This window comes from Bos indicus x Bos taurus, chromosome 3 (genome assembly GCF_003369695.1).
Source record: "Bos indicus x Bos taurus breed Angus x Brahman F1 hybrid chromosome 3, Bos_hybrid_MaternalHap_v2.0, whole genome shotgun sequence".
NCBI lineage: Eukaryota > Metazoa > Chordata > Mammalia > Artiodactyla > Bovidae > Bos > Bos indicus x Bos taurus.
The window spans coordinates 109,779,518-109,803,576 of record NC_040078.1 but is presented as its reverse complement, the minus strand read 5'-3'; the positions used below and the strand labels follow the sequence as shown (position 1 = coordinate 109,803,576).

At 56.6% G+C, this 24,059-nt stretch overlaps 1 protein-coding gene across 6 annotated transcripts; it reads left to right on the top strand.

The window, feature by feature from the left end:
• The first annotated feature begins 1,334 nt into the window (after positions 1-1,334).
• Positions 1,335-23,403, top strand: MAP7D1 (MAP7 domain containing 1). 6 transcript variants are annotated; one of them, XM_027537828.1, is made up of 18 exons: positions 1,397-1,902; positions 14,223-14,573; positions 14,759-14,827; positions 15,407-15,570; positions 16,261-16,375; positions 17,790-17,900; positions 19,105-19,227; positions 19,324-19,487; positions 19,595-19,737; positions 20,340-20,692; positions 20,957-21,134; positions 21,221-21,359; positions 21,466-21,570; positions 21,847-21,900; positions 22,080-22,122; positions 22,209-22,290; positions 22,409-22,602; positions 22,808-23,403. In XM_027537828.1, the coding sequence occupies exons 1-18, from the start codon at positions 1,857-1,859 to the stop codon at positions 22,816-22,818; spliced, it is 2,445 nt and encodes an 814-aa protein (XP_027393629.1). In that variant the 5' UTR covers positions 1,397-1,856; the 3' UTR covers positions 22,819-23,403. The 6 variants fall into 6 exon arrangements, with proteins under 6 accessions (XP_027393627.1, XP_027393629.1, XP_027393628.1 ...); XM_027537827.1 differs by having other exon boundaries at positions 22,077-22,122; XM_027537826.1 differs by having other exon boundaries at positions 1,335-1,902; positions 19,105-19,487; positions 22,077-22,122.
• Positions 23,404-24,059: the final 656 nt, after the last annotated feature.

Sequence of the window (24,059 nt, the reverse complement as noted above, 5' to 3'; positions counted from 1 at the left end):
TTACCAGTTCTAGTTGTAGATCTTCTAGCATCATCCTTTTCTAATGATTTTGGACTGGGGAAGGCCCTCCTTGGCCCTGGAAGCGGGTTCAGGCCTTCAGCGACTCACTCTTCCCAGGACTGTTTGCTCCCAGGTTGCCTGAGACCCAGACCCTTTTGTTCCCAACCTTCTCCTCTTAAATGACTGCGTTCTGGGCATTCACAGGTTTAGTCCACTGGTAGAGTTAGCCTGCCAATGCAGGGGACATGGGTTCAGTCCCTGGTCTGGGAGGATTCTACATGCCGTGGGGCAACAAAGTCCATGTACCACAACTCCTGAGCCCCCACTCTAAAGTCCAAGCTCCAAATCAAGAGAGGGCACTGCAGTGAGAAGCCCACGCACTGCAATGAAGAGTAGTCCCCACCCACAGCAACCAAGACCCAGTGCAGCCAAAAATAAAATCAAAATAAAAAATAAATGACTGCTTTCTGGAGTTGCTCAAAGGAAGAAGACACTGGTAGGAAAGGGGAGCAGGAGGACAACAGGTCACTGGGCATCATCTCTGGGCGATGAAGAACTAGACAACTGACCTTCTGGAGGTCAGGACAAAGGGCAGGGATGGGGTGCGCAGGGCCCAGCTGCGCCTGCTCCTTCCGCCCCGTCAGTCCCTGCAGCAGCAGCATCGATCCACCTTCCCAGCAAGCTCCCCCCTCTCTGCCCAGGCTGGGCCTGACTTGGATTGAGGCCCACCTCAGCTGGCACTAACAAGGGGATTGGGGGATCTACTTCCCTGGGCTGGGAAGCAGAACTACTTGGGGGAGGCGGGTCAGAAGGAACTCACTCCCTCCTTGGACAGAACACAGGGGAGAAAATCCTTCCCGGGTACATGAGGGGGGTCATCCGATGAGTCTAGGGGAGGTTTAGGGCCAGGACCACCCAGTTCGGAGCCGGGAGAGACCCGGAGCAGATTAGAGACCTGGGTAAGGCGGTGGTGCAGGCCTGTAATTACTCCCGGAGGAGCAGGGAAGACACAGCCCCAACCGTAGGATGATGCAGGAAGGGCCGCAGCAAGGCTCCCAGGCCGGGTCTCTCCCCACCCCAGCCATCACCAGGGGAGAGAGAGCATAGCCCTTTTAGGGGTCTCCTTGTAACCCTCCAAGGCTCCCGACGTCCCTCGGGCGGATTTTGAGGTGGGTTTGGGAAAGACTGCTTATCTGAAGCTGCCGCCAAGGCCCTAGAGCCGGAGCTCGCAGGGTCCAGGGTGGGACTGGGGGCTCCCATCCCCGCTCCCTCCCGCTCCCCCCAGTCCTAGCGGCGCGTGAGTCACCCGAGCGCTCCCTACATAGTCGCCTCGCGCTGCGGCGCGTACCAACGCGCGGCCGCAGGGGGAGGCAGCTCGACGGGCGTCCTCCGGGAGCCGTAGCGTCCCCTCCGCCGCGGCTGCAGGAGAGGCGTCCCCCGGCTCCAGGCCCCGAGCCCCAGGGAGGGGGCGCGGCGGGCGGGGCGGGAGCGCGGTCCCCGGGCGCTGCGGGGGTGGCCCTCCCCGCGTCGCACTTGGTACGCGCCAGCCGCGAGGCCAGGCCCAGCCCGGGCGGTACAATAGGGTTGGGCAGTGGCCGCGACTGGGCCGGCGCCGGGCAGGCAGAAGGATCGAGGCCGGAGCCGACAGACACTGGGCGGCCGGCTACTGCGAGCCCGTAGGCTACCAGCCGAGCCAGCCTCGACCTTCGCCAGAGCTCCCCCAGCCTTCGAATCGTTGCCCGCCGGGCCGGGCCGGGCGTGATGCGCCGCGGGACCCCTATCCTGGCCGCTGGCCGCCGCCGCCGTCGCCGCTGAGACCCCCAAGACACCCTCCCACCCCCAGTGACGCCGCAGCTATGGAGAGCGGCTCACGTTCGGAGCCGTGTACGGGCGCAGCCCCAGGTATGCCAGAGGCGAGATGAGAGAAGGGGATGGGGGGCCTCGGAAAGGGCGAGGATGAAGCCGGCCCGCGCGGCGGGGACCCCTCCCCCGCCGCGCCCTCTGACCACTTGGAAGTTTAAAAATAAAGGCTGCAGCGGCGTCGGCGGCTCTGGGCCACCGGCGCATCTTCTGACAGCTGCCCCTCCCCCACCCCGGGCGCCGGGACGTCCTGGGCGTCGGGATCCCCGGGGGCCCCAATGTAGAGTTGATGGTGACCCCTCCGCCCCAACCCAGTGCCACCTCGGCTGCCCGGCCCCTACCGTCCTCCCCGATCCACCCCAGGCCTCATCTACTGAGCTGGGGCGTCTGTCCCCCTCCCATTCCTGGTGGGCACATGTGACCTCAGCCTGGACGTGTGTGTCGGGGGTTCAGATTCTCAGGCCTGAAGCCTTGCATACCGAAGCCTAGGCCCTGGCGCCCCCCGCCTCCCCACGCCCAGGCCCTGGCCCAGACCTCGCCCCCACCCCATCCCTCCAGCTGCCGCGCAAAGGGCCTGTAGCTGCTGCCCGCCGGCCAGGAGGGGAGGGAGGGGAGGGGGCGGTCTCTTAGCGGCGGCTGCCAAGTAACCCGCCGGATAAAGGCAGGGGGAGGGGGAGGCAGCATTGTTTGGGCAGAGGGCGGGAGCTGGGGAGTGGGCCGATTCCCCTGCAGCCTGGCCTACTCTGGAGCCCACCCAGTCCGATCTGGGGAGAAGGGGGACAGAATATGTCTCAGGGCCTGAGTGTTTCCCAGAGAATGGGGTGAAGGCTCGAGGCCGGCACTCCAGGGACCTGCCACATCATTCCTCAGCCTGAGGCTTCTGATACCAACCCCCCCACCCTTACACACACACACACACACACACACACACACACTCCCTCCCTCCCTCCCTCCCTCCCTCCCTCTTTCTCTCTTCAGGCCCCTGACCATCAAAGCTCTCTCCCCCCTCACTCCACCAACCACCACAGTGCCCAGGACTTCTGCAAATCCCATTCGGATCTGGGAGCAGCTGATGAGGGGGTGGGGACAGGTTTCTGGTTGGGCCTGGGGTTGGAGGGAGGGATTTCTCTTTCTCTTTCTTCCTGGAAAGGGAGGGAGGAGCATGATTACTGAGGACCCAAGCTCTCTTCACTGACTCAGGGGGGGAGGTGGCCCCAACCCCACACCTCCATAGAGTCCTAGAGCCTAATCCCCGTCACCTCCCTGCCCCCTGGGGCGTGGGCCCAGGATGAAACCATGTCTGTGGGTGCAGAGCGCCCAGGACAAGGTGGAGCCGCTTGGTTGTGGGTGGGCTCCACCCCATGCCCTCATGGGTGTTTGGAGGGGACCCTGTGGGTGTGGGAGCTGGAGGATGCAGGGGGAGGCCAGTAGACCCGTGTGGTTCAGGAGGTCTGTAGGCTGCACCGGAACAATGGCACTTCAGTCTGTCTTGGCTCTGCTGAGCCTGAGAGGGGACACCCAGGGAGGGCTCTCCTGTGTCCATTCCATCCGCTTCCTGGCCCTCTGCAGCTGAGGGTCTCTGGCACCAGTGTGTACATCAGGGCCTGAGTGGTGGTGATTACTGGGCCAGAGATGAGGGCTGGAGTGAGTGGCTGGTTTATAAGCAGGGCACTTGAATGGGATATCTGGATTGACTATGAGGGCATGGGTGGGATGCTTGGCTGTGCTGGGGGAACCTGACTGGGTCCTGCACACCAAGTCCTGGATTGGGAAGGCTTCTACACACAGGGACGACCTAGATGGAGTTACATGAGAACTGGGGTCAGGATGGTGGCTGGTCTGTACCAGTTTCAGTTAAAGGTGACAAGGGCCCTGTGAGTCAGGAGCCTTCAGGGAGTAAAGGTGATGCCCACTTCCTGTGCCCTGTGAAAGTCTTAGGCATGGGTCTGAGACACTGAATACATATGATGTGCTCCCTGCCCTCTCTGAGCTCCCTTTGCACACTGAGCATTAACAGGAGGCAGCATGGAGTAGGGGACAGGTGTGGCCTGTAGCAAGTGACCTACCCTCTCCAGACAGAGTTCATACCCCCGGAAAATGGAGGTAGTGCTATCAGCCTTGTGGGGTTAACGTTAGAGGTTAGAGACGATGTACCTAAAGGAAGCTGGCACATGGATGCCTGCAATACAGTGTTATTACCATCACTGTGGTTATGCTCATCGGAAGTGGTGCCAGCAGGGAGGTACGAAATACGGGGAAAGTAGGGACAGGAGTCGGGATTTAGTTTGCTTGAGAGTATAGACTCTGGAATCAGTTTAAGTCTCCCTTTCATAACTTACTACTGTATGACTTATGTAAGTTGCTGAAGTCTTAAATTTTCCCATCTGTAAAAGGATAATAATTCTGGAAATGATCTCATAGAGACATTGGGATCATTAAATTAGAGAAATACATAAGACATTTAGGAGAGGCCCTGGCAAATAGTTAATGCTCAGTAAACGCTATTCATTTTTGTTGTTATTTTTAATTCCTTTGGAGGCCTGAGGAGGAGATGGGATTAATTATAACTTCAAGAGGTAAATGTAGGCCAGAGAGCAAGGTGGAGATGAGTTCTAGACAGACATGAGACAGGGTGTATCGGGAACAGAGGGCCCCATACTTGAAGTGGGGCATTTGGAAATAGGAGAGAGACCCGGGGGGTGGGTGCAGGCATCCAGCGCACCTATATTGATGCCTGCTGTGTGCCAGCTCAGTCCTGGCTGTACAGATGACAGGACAGGGAAGTGAATCCCAGTCACCACCCTCCGGGAACTCCCGGTGATGCAGTGGTTGGTGGAATCTGCTTGTGGAAGACTTCACAGAGGAGGTGTTTGAGGTGGACCTGAACTAATGAGAAAAAGATGGGCCGCCTCTGCACCTCTTCACATATAGCAGCCAGCCTGGCTGGCAGCTCCCACTGATAGCTTCTGTCCCTCCTGGGGCGGGTGGGCCCAGTAATGAGGCCTTAATGAGCCCCTAATGTGCAGTCACGCATATGCAAATAAGGAAGAAGGGGCACCAGGCCAGTTCACTCCCCCTCCTCCAGGGATGGGCATCAGCTGGTGGCAGAGCTGAGGGAGTGGGGAAGGAGCTGAAAGCAGGGCCCAGCCTGGGGTGGCGGCACTTGAGAGCCATCAGGGCAGTTCTCAGGCCTGACCAAGGTTGGGAGTTTGGCCACAAGCAGCTGGGAACCATGTCCTTGGGTCCCCACTGGGCCTTGGGGCCAGTGAAGCAGCCAGCAAGCCAGGCTCAGATAATGCAGCTTTGTTGGCGGTGGCAGCTCTGCCTGGCACTCCGGGGCACAGCCTTCAGTGTCTCCTCCATCACCTCTCAGCTGCAGCTTTTCCCCCACAAGGGAAGCAGAGAGGGTGGCGGCCACTAGAGAACCTGGTGCATGCGTGCTCAGTCGCTCAGTCGTGTCTGACTCTTTGTGACCCCAAGGGCTGTAGCCTGCCAGGCTCCCTGTCCATGGAATTTTCCAGGTAGGAATACTGGAGTGGGTTGCCATTTCCTGCTCCTTACCAATGACAAGAGGAAATAGACCCCCTGGTGATCCTACTGATCTCCTACTCTTATTTATCAAGGACCTTCTGTGTGCCAGGCATAGTGCTTAGCATGTCCAGTGCATTGTCTCATTTGATTCTCAAAACTATCCGGTATGGACTAGTATTATCCTCATTTTATTTATTTTTTCAAATTTTCTTTTTTATTTTTGGCTGCACTATGCGGCATGTTGGATCTCAGTTCCCCAAACAGGAATTGAACCTGTACCCCCAGACCCCCTGCAGTGGAAGCACCAAGTCTTAACCACCGGACCACCAGGGAAGTCCCATATCCTCATTTTATAGATGAGGCTCAGAGAAGGAAGTAACTTGCTTCAAGTCACACAGCTAGGTGCTGGCAGAGGAAGGATTTGAACCCAGGTCCATCCAACTGTGAAGCCGGTACACCAAACCTCTATGCTGAATTAATCATGGCCAAGCCAGCTGGTGATAGAGTCCGACTTCACTTTCCTTGCAGTGACTGGTCTTCTCTGGGCATCGTGGTCTTAGGAACCCTGTAATCTTTTCTCTGGGAGGCAGAAGTAGAACAGCAGGGCCCTGCATCCCCTATCCATCCTGCCAGGTTGGAATCTGAGCAAATCAGACCAGAAGGAGGCCCTGGACTCAGGCAGTGGTGACAGTTCAGCCAGCGGGCCATCCTCAGGCCTTGGCTTAAGGCCGGGCCTCTGCCCTCAGCTCCTAGGCCCCAGCGTGGGCAGCCCTGCTGGGGCTGAGGGAGGGCCGGGCTGCGGGATGGGGTCATTTCCTGCCGCCTAAAATAACAGGAAGTGGGTGCTCCTGATTGGAGGCTGGGAACAATGGCCGCCAACCGGGCCAGAGAGCTCCTCAGATCTGCAGTCTCCGACGGGATCCCAGCCTTATCACCCACAGAGGCAGCGAAGGGCCTGTGGCCCAGGGTCTGAGGAGTGCTGGTGCAAGTTGCCCCGCTGCTGGTTCCCTCCCTCTCAGAGCTGGCTCAGCTCTGTCCCGGCCAGGAGTGGTGCTGCCCCCTAAGGGTCCCCTCTGTCCCAGCCTCACCATCAGATGTCTCCTAGGGTTTGTCCTTCCTGCCCACCCCCATCCTCCCAGCCCCCTGCTCTCTCTAGGAGAGGAAACCCAGGAGGCCGCCCCCTTTGGGTCACAGAGTGAAGGTACAGACTTTCAGCCTGATTCGAGTTCCAAACCCAGCTTTGCTACTCACCAGCTGTGTGACTTAATCTCTCTGAATCTATTCCCTCATTTGTCAAATAGGGTAATAATATCAACCCCGTAGGATGGTGGTGAGGGTAAAAAGGACTGAAGTGTTAAGGGATTTACCTGACGCAGCATTAGCTGTTGCTACTGTTAACTGGGCTTTCCCTGGGCCCAGGTAGGAGTGCTTAGAGGGGCAGGGCCGAAGTGAGCAGATGACACGCTATCTGAGTGCTGTACGCATCTCTGAAGTTTCATTTGTGTCTCAAAGGGGGTGCTTGACTCCGTGTGTGTGTGCGTGTGTGTGTGTGTAGGTTTCTGAATCCCAGCAGTAGGTCTGTTTTCCATATGAAACAGGAGAGAGAGAGAGAAAGGAACGTGTCTAGTCTCCCATTGTGTGGACCTGTCCACACTGTCTGGTGTCTCCCGCTGTCTCTCTGCAATGTGTATTCTCTGTCTGTGTGAGTGTGTGTCTTTGCCCCTCCGGCAGCCTCCCTGTCTTCATTTGTCTGCTCTAGTGCGGCCACCTAAGGAGCTGCTGCGGGAGCCAGAAGGGCTCTGGCTTGAGGTGCTGACCTCTGCTGTCTGGGCACCCCCTCCCCTGGGCACACCCTTGCTCTGCCTCCTGGATGAGGGCCATTCGCCCCCACCCCTGCTCAGGTGCCCCAGTTCTTGACTCCTGGTGGCCAGCCTGGGCAGGAGCCTACCTTCCCTGCATTCCTGCCCTCTGAGCTCAGTGCCTGCCTGCCCCACCTGCACCCTTCATCTTCAGGGGGGAAACCCACTGAATCACTTCCTTCTTCGGGGAATAGGCAGGAGCCTTGGGGAGGGGTTATGTGACACCCACCAGGAACAGTGTGACATAAGGGTTTTGTCATCAGACAGCCTTGGGCCCAGTCCTACTTCTGACACTGACGTGAGCAGTCACTTAACCTGTCTGAGTAAGTGTTCTTACCTGGGGAACGGGCCTTCCATAGCACTTTCCCTTGGGGGCTATAATAAGAACTTGAGGAGATAAGGGTGAGTGCCTGGTTTACTGTAGGGCTTCAGCAAATTAGTTTTGTTTCCCTTCCTGGACTTAGGAGCTGGCTGGGCACACACAGAACTCTGATATGGTAGAGACATTTAGGGTTAGAGAGGCTAGATGTTGGAACAGCTAGGGGTTTTACTGTTTTATCCATCCATCCATCCATCCATCTATTCCTCCATCCATCCATCCAACCATGCATGTGTTCATTAAGCAGACACAGAATTCCTTCTCTGCCCAGGCAGATCCTGTATAAGGCTCTAGGCTGCAAAAAGGATTCTCTCCACTAGCCCTCACAGGGACAGCAGGCAGACTAAAAGGGCAGACTGAGTTATGGGTATTGTGAGAGGAGTTTTGGCCCAGGAGCAGTTGTTGGGGTGGGAGGAGGGAGGGATGAGAGGCAAGGACTGCCAGCACCCAGATGGTGGGGATAGGGAGTAAGCACCCTGAGACATGTGACCGGCCCTCCGAGAGACTTGGCCTGATCTCTCTGCAGTCCCTCTTGGGTTTTTGGAGAAAACTAGACTGACTGATCCTGCAACCAGCTCCTGCACCTTTGCCTTGCCAACACTCTTTGTGCCAAGAAATGAATGCAAACTATCTGTCGCTTATCTAGTTCTTAACAAATACTTCTGGTCAATATCAATATCGCAAAATAAAACCTCACAATTTGACACAGACCAAAATAAAGTGAGGTGGCTGAAGGATCGTATTTGATGATTGAAAATGGGCATAATCAGATATTGATTTAACCATGCCTAGATAATTAACCAAGGAATTCATTTGGCTTAACATAACTTGTTCCGAATAACACAGTCCTGATGACATTTCATCAGGGTTGGCATAATTCTCAGAAAAGTATTTGTATTCAGGGTCCGTAGTCCGCCAGGTCAGAAGAAGAGTTCCAAATGTACCATTTGCCTCCTGAGAGGTTTTTCCTGTTGAATTGCTGGAATACACACTCATTATTACTTTTATTAACTTCTCCCTGAGTACCTTAGTCCAGGAAGCTGCCCAAATTGAGATGGAATTGTATTGCCTCCCTTCAAGTGTTTATCCCTTTGCAATACATGGCCACACGGATCTGCTCACTATTAGGGTGAAAATCTCCTTCTCTGTGCGTGTGCTTATGCGACGGTGGCTTCCTAGTACAGCGATTTATTCTTATATAGCAGCATTTCGCGACTGTCTCCACGTACTGGGCACTGTGGTAGCTGCTGTGGCAAGCTACAGTGGCAAGCAGAGCAGATGCAACCCAGCCCTTAGGGGGAGGACAATAACAAAAAAACCAAACAAGGAAGTTTAAAATTGTAACAGTCACAGTGCTCCAAACAAGAGGCATGAAGCCATGACTTCATATAATGAAGGAATTTATCCTGTTCAGAGAGGCCCAGGAAAGCTTCCCCAAGGAAATGATGCCTCAGCAAAGATCCGAAGGATGAATGAAAGTTAAGTAAGAAAAGAGGGGGAAGAGCTTGTGCAAAGGCCCTGGGGCAGAGGGAGTGTCAAGGCTACCAGAATTAAAAGGTCAGTGTGGCTGGAGTATAGACAGCAAGTAGGGAGCAGAGAGGGGGCCTCAAGAGGTGTGGGAGAGGGAGGCAGGGACTTCAGACTGTGTTGGACTTGCATCCTGGGCTCAAGAATCTTGGTTTCTCTTCAGAACGATGAGAAGTTATTGGAGAGCCTCACGTGGGGAAGAGAACCATGACCAGATTTGCATTTGAAAACAATTACTTTGGCTGCTCAGTAAAGAGCAGAGCTGGAAAGGGTGCGGGTAGGATGATGACGGAAGTTTGCAGTCATCCAGGGAAGAGAGGTGCTGATGGTATCTGCCAGGGAGGCGTTCATTGATATATTCATTCAACAAATAGCTGGGGAGCCAACTCCGTGCCAAGCTCTGTTGCTGTTAGAGACAGAACAGCTAAACAAAATATAAACGAATATGTGTGCCTTCATGGAGATTACCTTCTGGGGGTGGGAGACAGTGTTAAAGTGGTGCTAATGCTTACCGAGAATAACAGAGTTGGAACAAAAAAGAATAACGATTGAAGGACTTCCTGGTGGTCCAGTAGCTGAGACTCTGCGCTCTCAATGCAGGGGGTCAGGGTTTGATCCCTGGTCGGAGAACAAGATCCTACATGCCACAGCGAAGACCTGATGCAGCCAAATAAAATATATATAAAATAAAATTTAAAAATATATGATATATACATATATATATATATGGAAACGGGAATGGCTGGGTTGCGGTTGACTGAGATAGGGAAAACTGGAGGAGGAGCAGGGATTTGGAGAGAAAGATCAGGAGTTCAGTTTGGGATGTTAAATTTGAGGCATCAGTAAGACATCCAGGGGTGTCAGGTAGGGAGTTGCATGTCGGGGGGAGAAAATTTTTGAAAAAAAAGAATTCAGTTGGAAAGGGGAGGGACACTTCCCCTACAGTTTGTAGTTTTAGAGGGGACAGGGAAGGCTTGGCCGAGAAGTGACGGTCAGGTAAGTGACGGTCAGGTCAGGTCACCTGAAGGAGGTGAGGGAGTAAGACATGCAGGATCTGGGGGCAGAGAATTCTGGCAGAGGAAACAGTGAGCGCAGAGCCCCGAGGCAGGAGCGTGCCTGGCACAAACAAGGAACAGTGGCCCGGAAGAGACAGAGCAGGGGGAGATGGGGAGGAGAGGAGGCCCAGAGGTAATGGGCCGCAGAGCACGGAGCCTGAAGGGCCTTGAAGGCCATCGTTTGCCTTTGGTTTTCCTCCCTTGAAGTGTGGGGCGTCTTTGGAGGATCTTGTCAGCTCTCCAACCAGGAACTGAACCCGGGCCATGGCAGTCAAAGCCTGGAATTCCAACTACTAGGCCACCAGGGAACTCTCAATCTGACTCTTTTTTAAAATTTTTATTTATTTATTTTAATTGGAGGCTAATTACAATATTGTGGTGGTTTTTGCCATACACTGACATGAATCAGCCATGGGTATACATGTGTCCCCTGCCGCCCCATCCAAAACCCCCCTCCCCCAACTGATTCTTGAACAGAATCATTCTGCTGCTTTGGTGAGAAAAGACCCAAGGGGAACAAAGGATGGCAGCGGGGAGTCTTTCATGTGAGATGATAGAAGATGATAGAAATGGACCAAGATGACAGAAATGGAGCTAGAAGTGACTGGATTCAGAATATACTGGGCATGTGGAGCCAAAAAGATTTACTGAGGCATTAGATGTGAGGTGTGAGACAAGAAAAGATCCTAAAATGGCTCTGAAGATTTTGGGCCTGAGAAACTGGAAGGACTGGGTTGCCATTGACTGAGATAGGGAAAACTGGAGGAGCAGGGTCTGGCAAGGAAAGATCAGGAGCTGAGTTTGGGATGTTAAATTTGGGGCCTCAAGAAGACACCCAGGGGTGTCAGGTGGGGAGTTGCATGAGCGAAACCAGTACTCAAGGGAGAGGTCTGGGCTGGAGATACAAATTTGGTTGTCATCAGCAGAGCGGTGGTATTTAAAGCCATGAGTCTGGATGAGGTCATCAAGGGAGTATGTGTCGACTGATGAGAGTCGAGGTCTTCACTGGGCCCTGGGGCGCTCCGGTGCTAAAAGGTTCGGGAGTTTACGAGGGACTGGCAAGCCCGAGAAGTCACAGCCAGCCAGGGGAAGGAAAACCGGGCGAGTGTGTTGTCTTCGGGGCCAACTGAAGGACGAGCACCCAGGGCTCACCCGTGTCTTGTGGCTGAGAGGCCAGTGGGGTGAGGCCCAGGAAGTGGCTGCCGACTCGGCAGTGTGGGTGCCACTGGAGACCTTGAGAGGAGCAGTGGCGTGGAGCAGTGGGGTGAAGGCCTGCCCCAGGGGGCTCTTGTGGCAGAGATGGGGAGAAGTAGGCCAATTCTTCCGGGGGTGCTGTTTGCTGAGCCCCTGCCAGGCTCAGCATCACCAGAGGTGATGTGCCTACTCACCATAGGTCCCAACACCATAGGCCCCACCTTGAGAAAACCGGAGCTCAGACCTGCCTGACTGAAGCCGGACACCTTGTGCCCCGCCGCACCTGAGCGCCAGATGCAGGCCCTTCCAGGCCTCATCCCTGCACTTCCTCCCAGACTCCCCGTCACGTGGCAGGTCTAGTCAGAAGCTAGCTGGAGAGACTCACTGTCTTGCCTGGTGGGTGTGATCCGCCTCGGTGCAGACAAACACCTCCCTACCAGTTTTCCTTGCAACACCTGTAGCGGGCACAGGTGCCAGGAGAATGGCAATAAACAAGCCTCACCCTCAGCCTTCGAGCTTTGTGCTTACGTACCTAGGCCCTTTGGCCCCAGGTAGTCCTGGGTTCGAATTCTGCCTCTGCCACGTACTAGTTCTATGACCCTGAATGAATCATTTAGTGGGGTAAGCTCTGATGGTCTCTTCTGTTCAACGAGGGTAAGACTCTCTCTCTCTCAGAGTTCATATGGAGATGCAGGATGGGGCTACCAAGGGCCCGGCTCAGCTCTCGGCATGTAGGAAGCATTCACTAAAAGGCGGCCACTAGCTTTCTTGCCCACCGGGACTGGGGAGGGGTTTTCAGGTGGCTGGGAAGTGGACTAGCAGTGGCCGGGCGGTCTTTTGGAGCTGATGTGGGGAGGGGCTGGCAGAGTGGGAGGGACAACTGGGGAGACAGGACCTTGGCTGGGGCTCTTTTGCCTGGAACCCAGGAATCTAGAAGGGCAGGAATGAGGGGAAAATAGTGTGAGTCTCAGATGGTGTCATTGTGTAACATGTGTTGCCTCACCCCGCCTTGTGCAGAGGCCGGAGGGTGTGGGGGTTAGAGCAAGGGCACCGGGGACCGACGCTGGGCTCAGGTCCCGACTCCTTCACTTCCCAGCTGAGTGGCCTCAGACTTCACTTACTTTCTTTTCGCTTCACTCTCCACCTCTATCTCAAAGAAATATTTACCTTGCCTCCTTTAGAAGTATTGTCATAAGGATTCAAACTAGTGTGTGTAAAATACTCTCTCCATAGGAAGCTCTCAAGAAATATATACATGTTAGTGGTTATTGTTGTTACTAATGCTCATCACAGGCCTACTGTCTGCATTTCACAGAAGAGGAGCTAGGGCACAAAGAGGGCCTGTAACTAGTCCAAGGTCACACAGTCAGCGGGGAGGCCAAGTCCAAGGTCACACAGTCAGTGGGGAGGCCAGATAGTTAAATAGCCTGCCTTCGTCAGAGCCCACTGGACACCCGTCTCCCTGAAAAGGGTCCCCGGAGTTCCAAAGTCAGCTCCTTAGGAGTGTCCTCTCCCTGTTCACACATTGTCACCCACAGGGAGGGGGAATGTATCACCTCCTGAGTGGACCACTGTTCCTAGAGCAGAAGGCCCTGTGTGATGGAGGCACCTGGTGAGAGCAAAAAATGCTTCTTTCGATTGACCTTTCCATGGGCTGTGGTCCTGATCCCTAAGCCCAGGCAGCGGGTGTGTTCCTCGTCTGTCCCCTCAAGTTCCTTAGACAGCAGCAGTCGATGGCACCAGGGCTCAACGTGCAGAGGCTGCTCTTTGGCAGCTTCATAAGACAAACAGAAAGAGAGAGGGAAGTGTTGTGTCCTGGCACGTGAATTATTCCAGGCACTTCACTGACATCCCTACCAGCTTGGGCTTTTATAGTCCCCATTTTACAGATATGAAAGCTGAGGCTTAGAGAGGTTGAGTGGCTTGCCCTAAGTTACCAAGGCCCTCTCTTCCTGTCTTGGAGTGGTGAAGTCAGAATTGGGCCCTCAGCCGGCTGACCCCTAAGCCCATTTTTCAGTTGCTCACATGTGTGTGCATGGACATGTATACATCAAATCATGTGGCTTCCTTACTTGGCACTTCGGTGTCTTTTACAGACACCCTGAAATATTAATGTCTAACAAGAAGAAATCTGTGGGTGGTTGGGAAAGAAAACAAATGACGAAATGGATGTAGCCAATTGCCTACCCTGTTGGGGATCCCACCTGGGCATCCCACTGTGCCCATGCGTATGTCTTTCCTTCCGGCTGGTCCCAGGCACCTCCTGAGCACTGGGCATTGGGATGGGTCCTGTGAGCCCAAGGGAAAGCAGAAAGGTGAGGGAGGCAGACGTGGAAACCAACCTTTACCATTTGGTCCACTAATTACCCCCAACTTCTCAGTTTTACCGATACACCCGGCTCCCTCTGCCCCTTTGCAAATGCTCTTCTCTTTGCCAGAACCCTCTCTGCCTTGGTTTGCTAACTCCAGCTCATCCTAGACCTCAGCTTAGCTCTAACTTCTGCAGGAAGCCCCCTCAGTATAGGTTAGCCATCTCTGCTTTGTTACTCCAGACATAGTACTTATTCTCTACCGTAATTGCCTCGCTGTCTGTCTGTCTGCCCTGCCAGAGTGTGGGCTCCACAGAGGCAAGGACTGTGGCCATTTTCTCACTATTACATCATTAGTGTCTGGAACAGGGCCTGGCACATAGAAGGAACTTGATAAACACATACGAATAAATGAATATCAACTGGACAAGGGAAGGAGCTACATGTTGAACTGATGGTAACAAATGTTCTGTCTCACTTTCTCTCCTGTCTTGTGTTTTACTTCCAGCTATGGCAGCCAGGACCCCTCCAGAGCCAAGACCCTCCCCAGAAGGTGACCCCTCCCCACCGCCGCCGCCACCACCGACGTCAACCCTGGTGCCCGACACTCCCCCAGACACGCCTCCCGCCATGAAGAACACCACTAGCCCCAAGCAGCTTCCACTGGAACCAGAGAGCCCCTCGGAGCTGGTAGGGCCCAGGCCAGCCCCCCAGCAAGAAGAGTCCCCTTCCTCTGAAGTGAAGACCAGGGGACCCACCCCACCAGCCACGGGCCCACGGGATGCCAGGCCTCCTCGAAGGAGCAGCCAGCCATCCCCGCCAGCAGCACCCGCCTCTGACAGCCCTCCCACCAAGCAAGGTATGAGTGATGTCCCTCATCCCGGGCCCAGTCCCAGCCCTGGGTGAAGACCCCAGAGGGAGTCTCCTGGGCTCCGGAGGAGATGGAAAAGGCGTGGGCATGCAGCCTGGGGGCAGGGCCCTGAGGCTGACTCCCCTTTGAGAGGAACCTCTTGACCTAAGTCTCTTCTTATTCCTTTTGTTAAGATGTAAAGAAGGCAGGAGAGAGACACAAGCTGGCAAAGGAACGGCGGGAAGAGCGGGCCAAGTACCTGGGTAAGTGTGTGACAGCTCCCCTTCAGCCTCACCCCCATGGACATCCTGTTAGTAGCACTAACCCTTTGGGAATCTCTGTTGTGTACACTGTGCTAAGAGCAGTTCGCTTATCTCACTTAACCCTGTACCCATTTTGAGGATGGGGAGACAGAGGCTCGGAAAGAGGCAGTCCTTTGCCTAAGCCACGCAGCTAGGTGGAGTAGCTGAGACTCAGACCCAGAAGCCTCATCTCACCCCATGCTCTTAATCACAATATGTCAGCAGGCCCCGAAGTTAGACAGGGACCTGGCCCTAAAGAGCTCACTTCTTCTCGGGTGCCCAGAGACCACGACGCTGGTGGAGGGGAAATAGGCCTCCTGCCCGGGAAGCCCTCATTCTGAGGCCCCAGCCCACCTTCAGCATGCCCTTCAACTTGAGTGGGGGTAGTCTCAGAACACAGGCATCTCCCCAGTAGGCAGGCAGTGGGGAAGACCCACCCCGGGCCGGAAGAACAGGCAAGGCCACTCAGAGCAGACACTTGGGGGCCCAGGTGCTACCAGATGTTCACACCCTCGGGGCTCCTTCCCCAACCCCCTGCAGCTGCCAAGAAGGCAGTGTGGCTGGAGAAGGAGGAGAAGGCCAAGGCACTGCGGGAGAAGCAGCTCCAGGAGCGCCGGCGGCGGCTGGAGGAACAGCGGCTCAAAGCCGAGCAGCGCCGGGCAGCTCTGGAGGAGCGGCAGCGGCAGAAGCTGGAGAAGAACAAGGTGCGTTTGTGCTGGGTTCTGGCCGGGCACGCGTGGCTCTATGTGCACACATCTGCATGTGGGCTCAGTGTGAACACACAGCCCTGTGTTCACACGTGCATTCGGGTCCCGTGGGTCCCACATCTCAGCATCTGTGCAGGCGTGTTTGGTTCCGTACGTGCCAGAATAGGCGCCTGTAGCCGTGTGTTGTCATTACATGTATGTGTGCGTGCCCCAGATGGGTGTGTGTGGGTGTGCAGAGATGTGTCTGTGTGAGTGCGCCAAGTGAACTCCTAGTGAGGAGAAGCCTGGCTTGAGCACTATGAAGAAATGAAGGGAAAGGTGGCCTGGCTGTGGTCCAGTCCTCAGGCTGAACGCAAACCCACCTCCAGGGTCAGAACCCTCAGAGCCAGCGGCCCCCCTGGGAGACCCAGGCAGGGAGAGTCCCACCCGGTCCTCAAAGAAACAGCTCATAGGCTCAGGAAATGAGTCAAGAACAATGAAAAGCTCCCCAAGAACAAGTTGAAAGGGATCTGTTGCAAACTGTCTTTAGTCACAGCGAGGGCTCAGTAGCCTTGGTTACCCGCCATGAGTCAGGGAAACCTTCTAGGGGTGGGGGAGGCCTTGTCCCGGGAGAGAGCCTTTCTCCCAGGTAGGAGGAAAGCTTCTGAGCCCAGACCTCTCCCCCCACCCCGGCCCCCGCCCCACCAGGAGCGCTATGAGGCAGCCATCCAGCGGTCAGTGAAGAAGACGTGGGCTGAAATCCGGCAGCAGCGCTGGTCCTGGGCAGGGGCCCTGCACCACGGCTCCCCAGGACGTAAGACCAGTGAGTGGGCCGGAGGGGTTGCAGGGTGGGAGGGGAGGCCGGGGCCTGAGAAGTGGGGGAAGGGAGCAGCTTCCGTGCACGGAGCTGGCAGCTCCCCGCAGCAGGTATGCCTCGCTTTGTGTGCCTTGTGTCTTCTGGAATGATCTGTAAACCCAAGTCTGTAGAACCAAGTCCTGTCCCAGGACTTCCACTATTGAGTCAGAGGTGGGTGCTCTTCATTCGGTTTGCTCTTTTTAGATTAGCCTTCTTTGCTCTTGTCAATTACTATTAGTTGATTGATACAGAAAAGAGCACTTTAATACCCTGCAGACACTGGATATTTAAAGAAAACTATCACCCTGATGTCCCTGTCGTGGAAGGTAGATTTTTGTCTCTGAGTTTTCTTTATGTAGGGCCATCATGCATTTCGGTCTGACATTTTGCTGGCATGTATGTGCTGCTGTGTTTGGGTGTCTTTAGGTAACGGCAAGATTCGGTGTTCCTCGTGCGTCTTTTGGTGTATGTGTTCATGGGTCTGTGTGCTGCGAGTCTTAGTGCGTGTTTGCCTTGATGTGTGAGTGGCCTTGTGTACCTCGCTGTGGATTCCCAAGTCAGACAGAATTGGGTCTGGATTCCCAGCCCTGGCCTTTGTGCTGTGACCTCTGACTTCCTGCTCTCTCACTTTCTTTATCTGTAAAATGGGGATAACAGTACTACTTGCCTCCGAGGTTGTAGGTAGATGTTTGGGAGGATCAAGTGTGGTAACATGTGTGTGGTGCCCAGCACAGTGCCCGGTACGTGGTAAGCACCCAGCAAGTGCTGCAGATACGATTAAGTTGCTGTGATGTGTTGTGCCTGTCTGCATCTGGATCTGGGCCTGTTTCTGCGGCTGTGTTTGTTTCTGTCTGTGCATGTGTGCACTATCGTGTGCATGCAGAAGTACCTGTCACTCTATATGCCCGTGCGTGCATGTCTTTGTCTTTGTGTGTCCCTATGACTATGTGAATCTGTGTGAGCGCCTTTGACTGTGGGTCCTTCTGTTCAGGAGCATCTGTATTTGCTGCAGGACCATGGGTGTTGTAGCCCAGCCAGGCTGGGCAGTGTCAGCGAGTGCCAGTGCTGGTGGTTGTGGGGGAGGGCTTGCAGCGCCCAGCCCTAGGGAATGACTTCCTGGCCAGGAAGCCTATAGTGTCTCCAGTTTTATTCCATCTCCTTCCTCTGTTCCTTTTCCGTCGGCTCCCCCAATCCAGGTTGTCTCTGGTCACCTACCCACCCCCCCCATCCCCTCCAGAGCCAAGTCTGCCTCCTCCCCCCTTCCTAGCCTGCCCACTCCTCCCTCTCCCACCCTGCCCGCGGAGCATCCTGCATGGAAGGCCTCAGTGCCCCCCTGGCTCCCGTCCGGCCCGGCCCTAATGCCGTGTCTTTTCCCCTCCAGGTGGGAGCAGGTGCTCCGTGTCGGCAGTAAACCTGCCCAAACACGTGGACTCTATAATCAACAAGCGGCTCTCAAAGTCCTCTGCCACGCTCTGGAACTCCCCCAGTAGAAGTAAGAGAAGGCCCAGCCCTCCTTCCTCCAGAGCTCCTTGTAGTCCCCTCCTTGTAGCCTCTTCCAGAGCTCAGCAAAAACCTCAGGTCCCAGGAGCCCTCACACACCCCAGGTCTCCATCCCCACTCGACCCCGCTTGGGGTTGTGCACCCCTCGGGGGAGCCGGCATTTGGATCTGGGTCCTGAGAACAGAGGTGCTTCCCACAGGGGAGGAGAACAGAGGGCAGTGACCCAGCAGGCAGAGCCTGGCTAGAGTCTCGAGAGCAGGTGGGGATGAGAGTGGGGGTGGAGGGTGGGAATGAGCCGGCAGCCTCATCTCCAACCACAGCCAGCTGGCCTAGGCCAGCCTCAGGCAGGTGGCCTTGCCCGGGAGTACCCGACGAGCCTGGGTGCTGTGTGTGCAGGAGCCCTCTTATTCTGCCTCCACCCTGGAGGGCCCACGCAACCCTGCCCTCTCTGCCTTCAGAGCCCCAGCCATGGCCTTGGCTGGATCCAAACTTGTGGCCAACCAGGGTAGCGCAGCCCCTGCGTTCCCACCATGCCCTGATGTCACATGTGAAGGGGCCATGGTAGGAGTTATTTATAAGTTTCTCCAGCTTTTATTTGGTTGCTCTGTTGCCCAGCAACGAAATCAGCTGCTGTTACCAACCCCACCTGACTGAAGCTTAAAAATAACCCAGCAGCTGAGGGGACAGAGCAGGGTGGCCCAGGGCAGCCAGGCCCCCTAGCAGCCTCTCCCTGGCATGGGATACACAAAAGCTGGGCCTCTTCTCAGTCAGAGAAGCACAAGGGCCCTCACTGTCCCAAATCCCGTGGGGGGTGAAGGGGGGCGGTTGCGGGTGATGCCTCCCTAGGCCAGCACTCTGAGGGCAGGAGGAGCAGAGCCCTACAATGGGACATAGAAGTTGGCAACTGGGTACCCCACCAACCTTGGCTGTCTCCTCTCTATAATCATAGTTCAGTGCCCCTTCACCTGGGGAGAGAGGTAGGAGGGACCTCTCTAGCCCTGCATGGGAAGTGTCTTGTTGCCTGGGTCTGCAGTGGGGGTCAGACCCAAGGGCGGACAAGTGTAACCCCCATGATAGGGGGAGAGTCTGAGACTCCTTGGGCTCTGCCTGGGGATGGTACCTGGCCATCTCCAGATGCCTCTGCTTGCCCACTCTAGCCCTGCAGTAACCTGCTTCTCCCGGCATTCTCCCCCTAGATCGCAGCCTGCAGCTAAGTCCGTGGGAGAGCAGCATCGTGGACCGTCTGATGACGCCTACCCTCTCCTTCCTGGCACGGAGTCGCAGTGCAGTCACACTGCCCCGAAACGGCCGGGACCAGGGTAGGGGCCGCGGCCCAGGGAGAGCCCCCTCGAGGGGCGGGGCAGGGGCCAGCCACGCCAGTGGACCGCGCCCCGACCGCAGTCATCCCTCCGCAGTCGTGCCCCTGTGCCCGCGCTCAGCCTCCGCCAGCCCGCTGACGCCGTGCAGTGCCCCCCGAAGCGGGCACCGCTGCGCCCCCGCCGGGGAGCGCGGGGATCGCCGCAAGGCCAGCGCCGGGGGCAGCCCCGCCCCGGCCCGCCTCCGGCCCGAGGCCTCGCCGGTGAGTGGCTGGCGGCGCAGGTGGGGACCCGGCTCCTGTGCTGGGGAGCTCGGGCGCCTCTGACCTCTGCTTCCCCTCTCCCTGCTCTCCTTAACCCTCCTCCCCAGGTGCAGAAAAAGGAGAAGAAGGACAAGGAGCGGGAAAACGAGAAGGAGAAGAGTGCCCTGGCCCGGGAGCGCAGCCTCAAGAAGCGCCAGTCGCTGCCTGCTTCTCTGCGCCCGCGCCTCTCCGCTAGCAACGTGGAGCACAGGTGGGCCCAACAATGGGGCAGGGCCTGCTACGGCCAGGCCAGCTAGCCGGCCATTCATTCATAAATATGTGTTGCTCTAGAGGAACAATCTGTAGCCCTAGTGGGCTACAGTCCATGGGGTCCCAAGAGTCCCAAACGACTTAGCGACTAAACAACAACCCACCTCTAGAAAGAAAGCTCCTTGAGAGCAGGATTTTTTAAATTTTTGGAGTGTTTTGATCACTGAAGTAACCCTTGCATCTAGAACCAGTGCCTGGTAAGCACTCAAGAAACACGTGCTGGACGAATGAATGGTCTTGTCAGGTACTGTGTTCGGGGTGCCCAGCACACTTCCCTGAGCCAAACCAGGCCTCATTCTTGCTCTTAGTAATCTTACTGGCTCTTGGGGAAACAAACAGGAGTCAAAGAATCACAAATGAACATGTAATTACAAACTGGGATATCTACACTAAATTATGTTTGTGTGAGAGCATATAAGGGGGGTGCTGACCAAACCTGGGAGGACACTTCCCTAGCGAAGTGACATGCTCAAAGTGTGTGTGTGTGTGTGTGTGTGTGGACACTCTGTGCCCTTGAGGTCTAACTCTTCTTTTTCCTCTCAGTCCCAAATCCAAGGGCCGGCCATCCTCTCCCTCCACAACCTCGCACAGGCCTGCCTCCCCCTGCCTCAGCCCAGGGCCAGGTCATGCTCTGCCCCCAAAACCACCATCCCCCCGAGGCACCACTGCATCACCCAAGGGGCGAGTCCGGAGGAAGGAGGAGGCAAAGGAGAGCCCCAGTGTGGCGGGGCCCGAGGACAAGACCCAGAGCAAGGGCAAGGCCAGTGATGAGAGGGAGCCTGCAGCCCCAGCCTCACCGGCCCCCTCGCCTGTGCCCTCACCCACCCCAGCCCAGCCCCCGAAAGAGCAGCCCACAGAGATCCCTGCCAGTGGGCAGGGAGAGAAGAGGCCAAAAGGTGGGCAGGGCAGAGAAGCCAGCTTTGCCTGTGAGTGGGAGGTGGTCAGAGGTGCGGGCTGCCAGAGACGCCTGGGGGAATGGATGTTGGGAAGAGACCAGGACCTCAGTGCTCTGAGTCGCTGGCAGAAGCAGGGTGGGTGGGCCGCCGGGGTTGCCCTAAGGTCCAGCAAGCACAGGGGTATGGGGGTGGGGGAGAGGGGAGGTGATGGAGGGGCCTGTGCTGGTCGGTGCATGCTGACTCCTGGTCCCGATCCCGCTCCAGAGACAGCTGTCCTGACCTCACCCCCAGCCCCTGCTCCCCCGGTGACCCCTAGCAAACCCATGGCTGGCACCACGGACCGAGAAGAGGCCACTCGGCTCCTGGCTGAGAAGCGGCGCCAGGCCCGGGAGCAGCGGGAGCGCGAGGAACAGGAGCGGAGGCTGCAGGCCGAAAGAGACAAGTGAGCACGCCCTCGGGGACCGAGGAGGCCTTTACAGGGGCTGGAGAAGAAGCCGGGCGTAAGCCTGAGTCTCCTGTGTTCCCCAGGCGAATGCGAGAGGAGCAGCTGGCTCGGGAGGCCGAGGCCCGGGCGGAGCGGGAAGCCGAGGCCCGGAGACGCGAGGAGCAGGAGGCTCGGGAGAAGGCGCAGGCCGAGCAGGAGGAGCAGGAGCGGCTGCAGAAGCAGGTGCCCCCGAGGGCCGGGGCGCGGGCGCCTCCTGGTGGCGGGTCGGGGCCGGCTGGAAGAGACCGCCGGAGGCCGGCCGCCTAAAGCTCCTGGGGGTCTTTGGCAGAAAGAGGAGGCCGAAGCTCGGTCCCGAGAAGAAGCAGAGCGGCAGCGTCTGGAGCGGGAAAAGCACTTCCAGCGGGAGGAGCAGGAGCGGCAAGAGCGTAGAAAGGTATTGCGAGCGGCTGGCCGAGTCGTGAGCGGGGCCAGCTCTCCCGGCTCGGGCCGCACTTCTTTAGAGGGGCTAGTGGGGCTGGGAGGGGGCGCTGCCTTGGGTTGCAGAGGGTTCGGTCGAGACGGAGTTGGGGGGAGATCAGCTTCCTGGCCTGGAAAGAACTGGTGTGAGCTAGAAGGGCCCCCGAGACTCCAGGACCAGGGCTAGCTGGTGGGAGGTCGAGGATTAGGGCCGGGCTTGGGCCTAACCGGAGAGGGGCTTCTTTCCCAACAGCGCTTGGAGGAGATTATGAAGAGGACTCGGAAGTCAGAAGCTGCTGAAACCAAGGTCAGGATGTCCCCAAGAGTGGTGTTGGGAGTGGAGGTCCGGTGAGGAAGGAAGGGATCCAGGGTGGAGGAGCGAGGCTGTCCAGGATCTGGGCGGAGGGGAGAGAAGAATTCAGCGGCGTGCAGTCGGGTGGGGCCAGGGATCCCCTGGAGCCTGACTGCTCTTCCTCTTCAAAGCAGAAGCAGGACAGAAAGGAGGCGACGGCCAACAATTCCAGCCCAGGTAAAGGCCTGTTCCCCTTCTCTCCAGCCCCAGCCCCAGCCTTCGATCCTCTCCCCGACCCCTAACTGATGGCCATTCCTTCCCAGGGATAGACCCTGCGAAAGCTGTGGAGGCTCGGCCTGCCGGGCTGCAGAAGGAGGAGCTGGCCCCCCAGGAGCCTCAGTGGAGGTACCAGCTCCCAAGCGCAGGACCCAGGAGCAGGGAGGCAGGGTCAGGCTGGAAACCATAGGGCGCCCGGGCTGTCCCGCGATGGGAGTGGCCTGAGCATTGGCCTCTGCATCCACAGCCTGCCAAACAAGGAGTCGTCTGGGTCCCTGGTGAATGGGCTGCAGCCTCTGCCAGCGCACCAGGAGAACGGCTTCTCCTCTAAGGGACCCTCCGGGGACAAGAGTCTGGGCCGGACGCCAGAGGCTCTCCTGCCCTTCGCAGAGGCAGAAGCCTTTCTCAAGAAAGCTGTGGTGCAGCCCCCTCAGGTCACAGGTAGGGATCCCTTTCTCCCGGACCCGCAGCTCTAGCTCCCAGCAGCCTTCCCCAGCCTCTTCCGCCCAGCCCTTTCTTCTCCCAGATCCATCAGAGGCCCTCTGGAGCTCTACCGAGAAGACCCCACCCCCTCACCCCCTGCGCTTCATTCTGGGCTTGGAGCCTGATTTGCCCTGACTGTTTTCCCTCCTGCTTTTTTCCCCAGAAGTCCTTTAAGGGGTTGCCTCGGATCCAGGCACAGCTATGAGGGCTCCTCTGCATCATCTACCAGCGTGTCTGGAAGAGGAGACAGAACAAAGCCGGAAGTGGCCTGGGCCCCTGGGGGTTGGGTCCTCTCTGTTATTTTTAATCTGCACCTTATAGACTGATGTCTCTTTGGCTGGAGCCAGACCCTGCCCCTCAGTGCATTCGTGTGCTCACACGCGCGGACACCCCCCATACACACACATACACTCACAGCCTCTCTGGCTTCCTCCCGTGGGGAAGAGCCACCTGTAGTATTTGCCTTGGTTTGGTGGGGTACAGTGGATGTGAATACTGTAAATAGCTGTGCTCAGACCCCTCAGCGTGGAGGGGGTGGGTGCAGGAGGCAGACCCTCCCAAGACTCCCTGGGGAGAGCTTCCTCCCTCTATTTAACTGTAACTGAGGGGGAACTGTAACTGAGGTCTGGGGATGGGGGGCACCTTGGGCCACAGGATATTGGTTGCTTTAGGGGTACCCGTGCCCCCTGCCCTCGCCTGGAATCAGTGTTACTGCATCGATCAAATTTCTCCAGAAATAAAGTGAGAATAATTCTGCCAGTCCCGTCTGTCCTTAGGGCTGGCAGTGGGGTTGGGAGCAGGTGTCCTCCTGAGTTCTAAGAAGAACTTGAGGACCCGGTGGCCTGCGGATATCCAGCCCTACCTGGTAACCAGTCCCAGACTTCTTCTGGAGGTCTTCCATTTTTTCTTTCATTCATTCATTTAACAAAAATGGTTACATCTACTCTATATTAGGCAAGGAGCTCTATGCCAGGGATGCAAGGAGGAAGAAAAGACATGGGTCTCTGTTCTCTTGGAGTTGACAGTCTAGCAGTGAGCATCAGAGACGCAGGAGCCCTCTCAACATCCATTCCCACTGCCCCTTCCTCATTCCAGAGTCCTGATTTTGTGCAGGCGGCAGTCTTCCTCTTGAATCCCACTATGTACTTCAGCAGAGGTGGCTCCTAAGCCCAGGGGTGCATCAGGATTGTAATCAACCGCTGGTCCCACCCGCCTCACGAGTGATTGGTTTAGGTAGGTTTAGGTATCTGCCAGCAGATGCAAAGAAAACCCTCCCTCATTTTTTTTTTTTTTCCCCTCACTCACTTTGAAAGAAAAATACCAGGTGGGAGCCAGCCTCTAAGGTGACCTCCCAGCGTCTCCCGCCCCCTAGTGTTCACACCCTGTGTCGTCCCTTGTCATGTAGGACCAAGGCT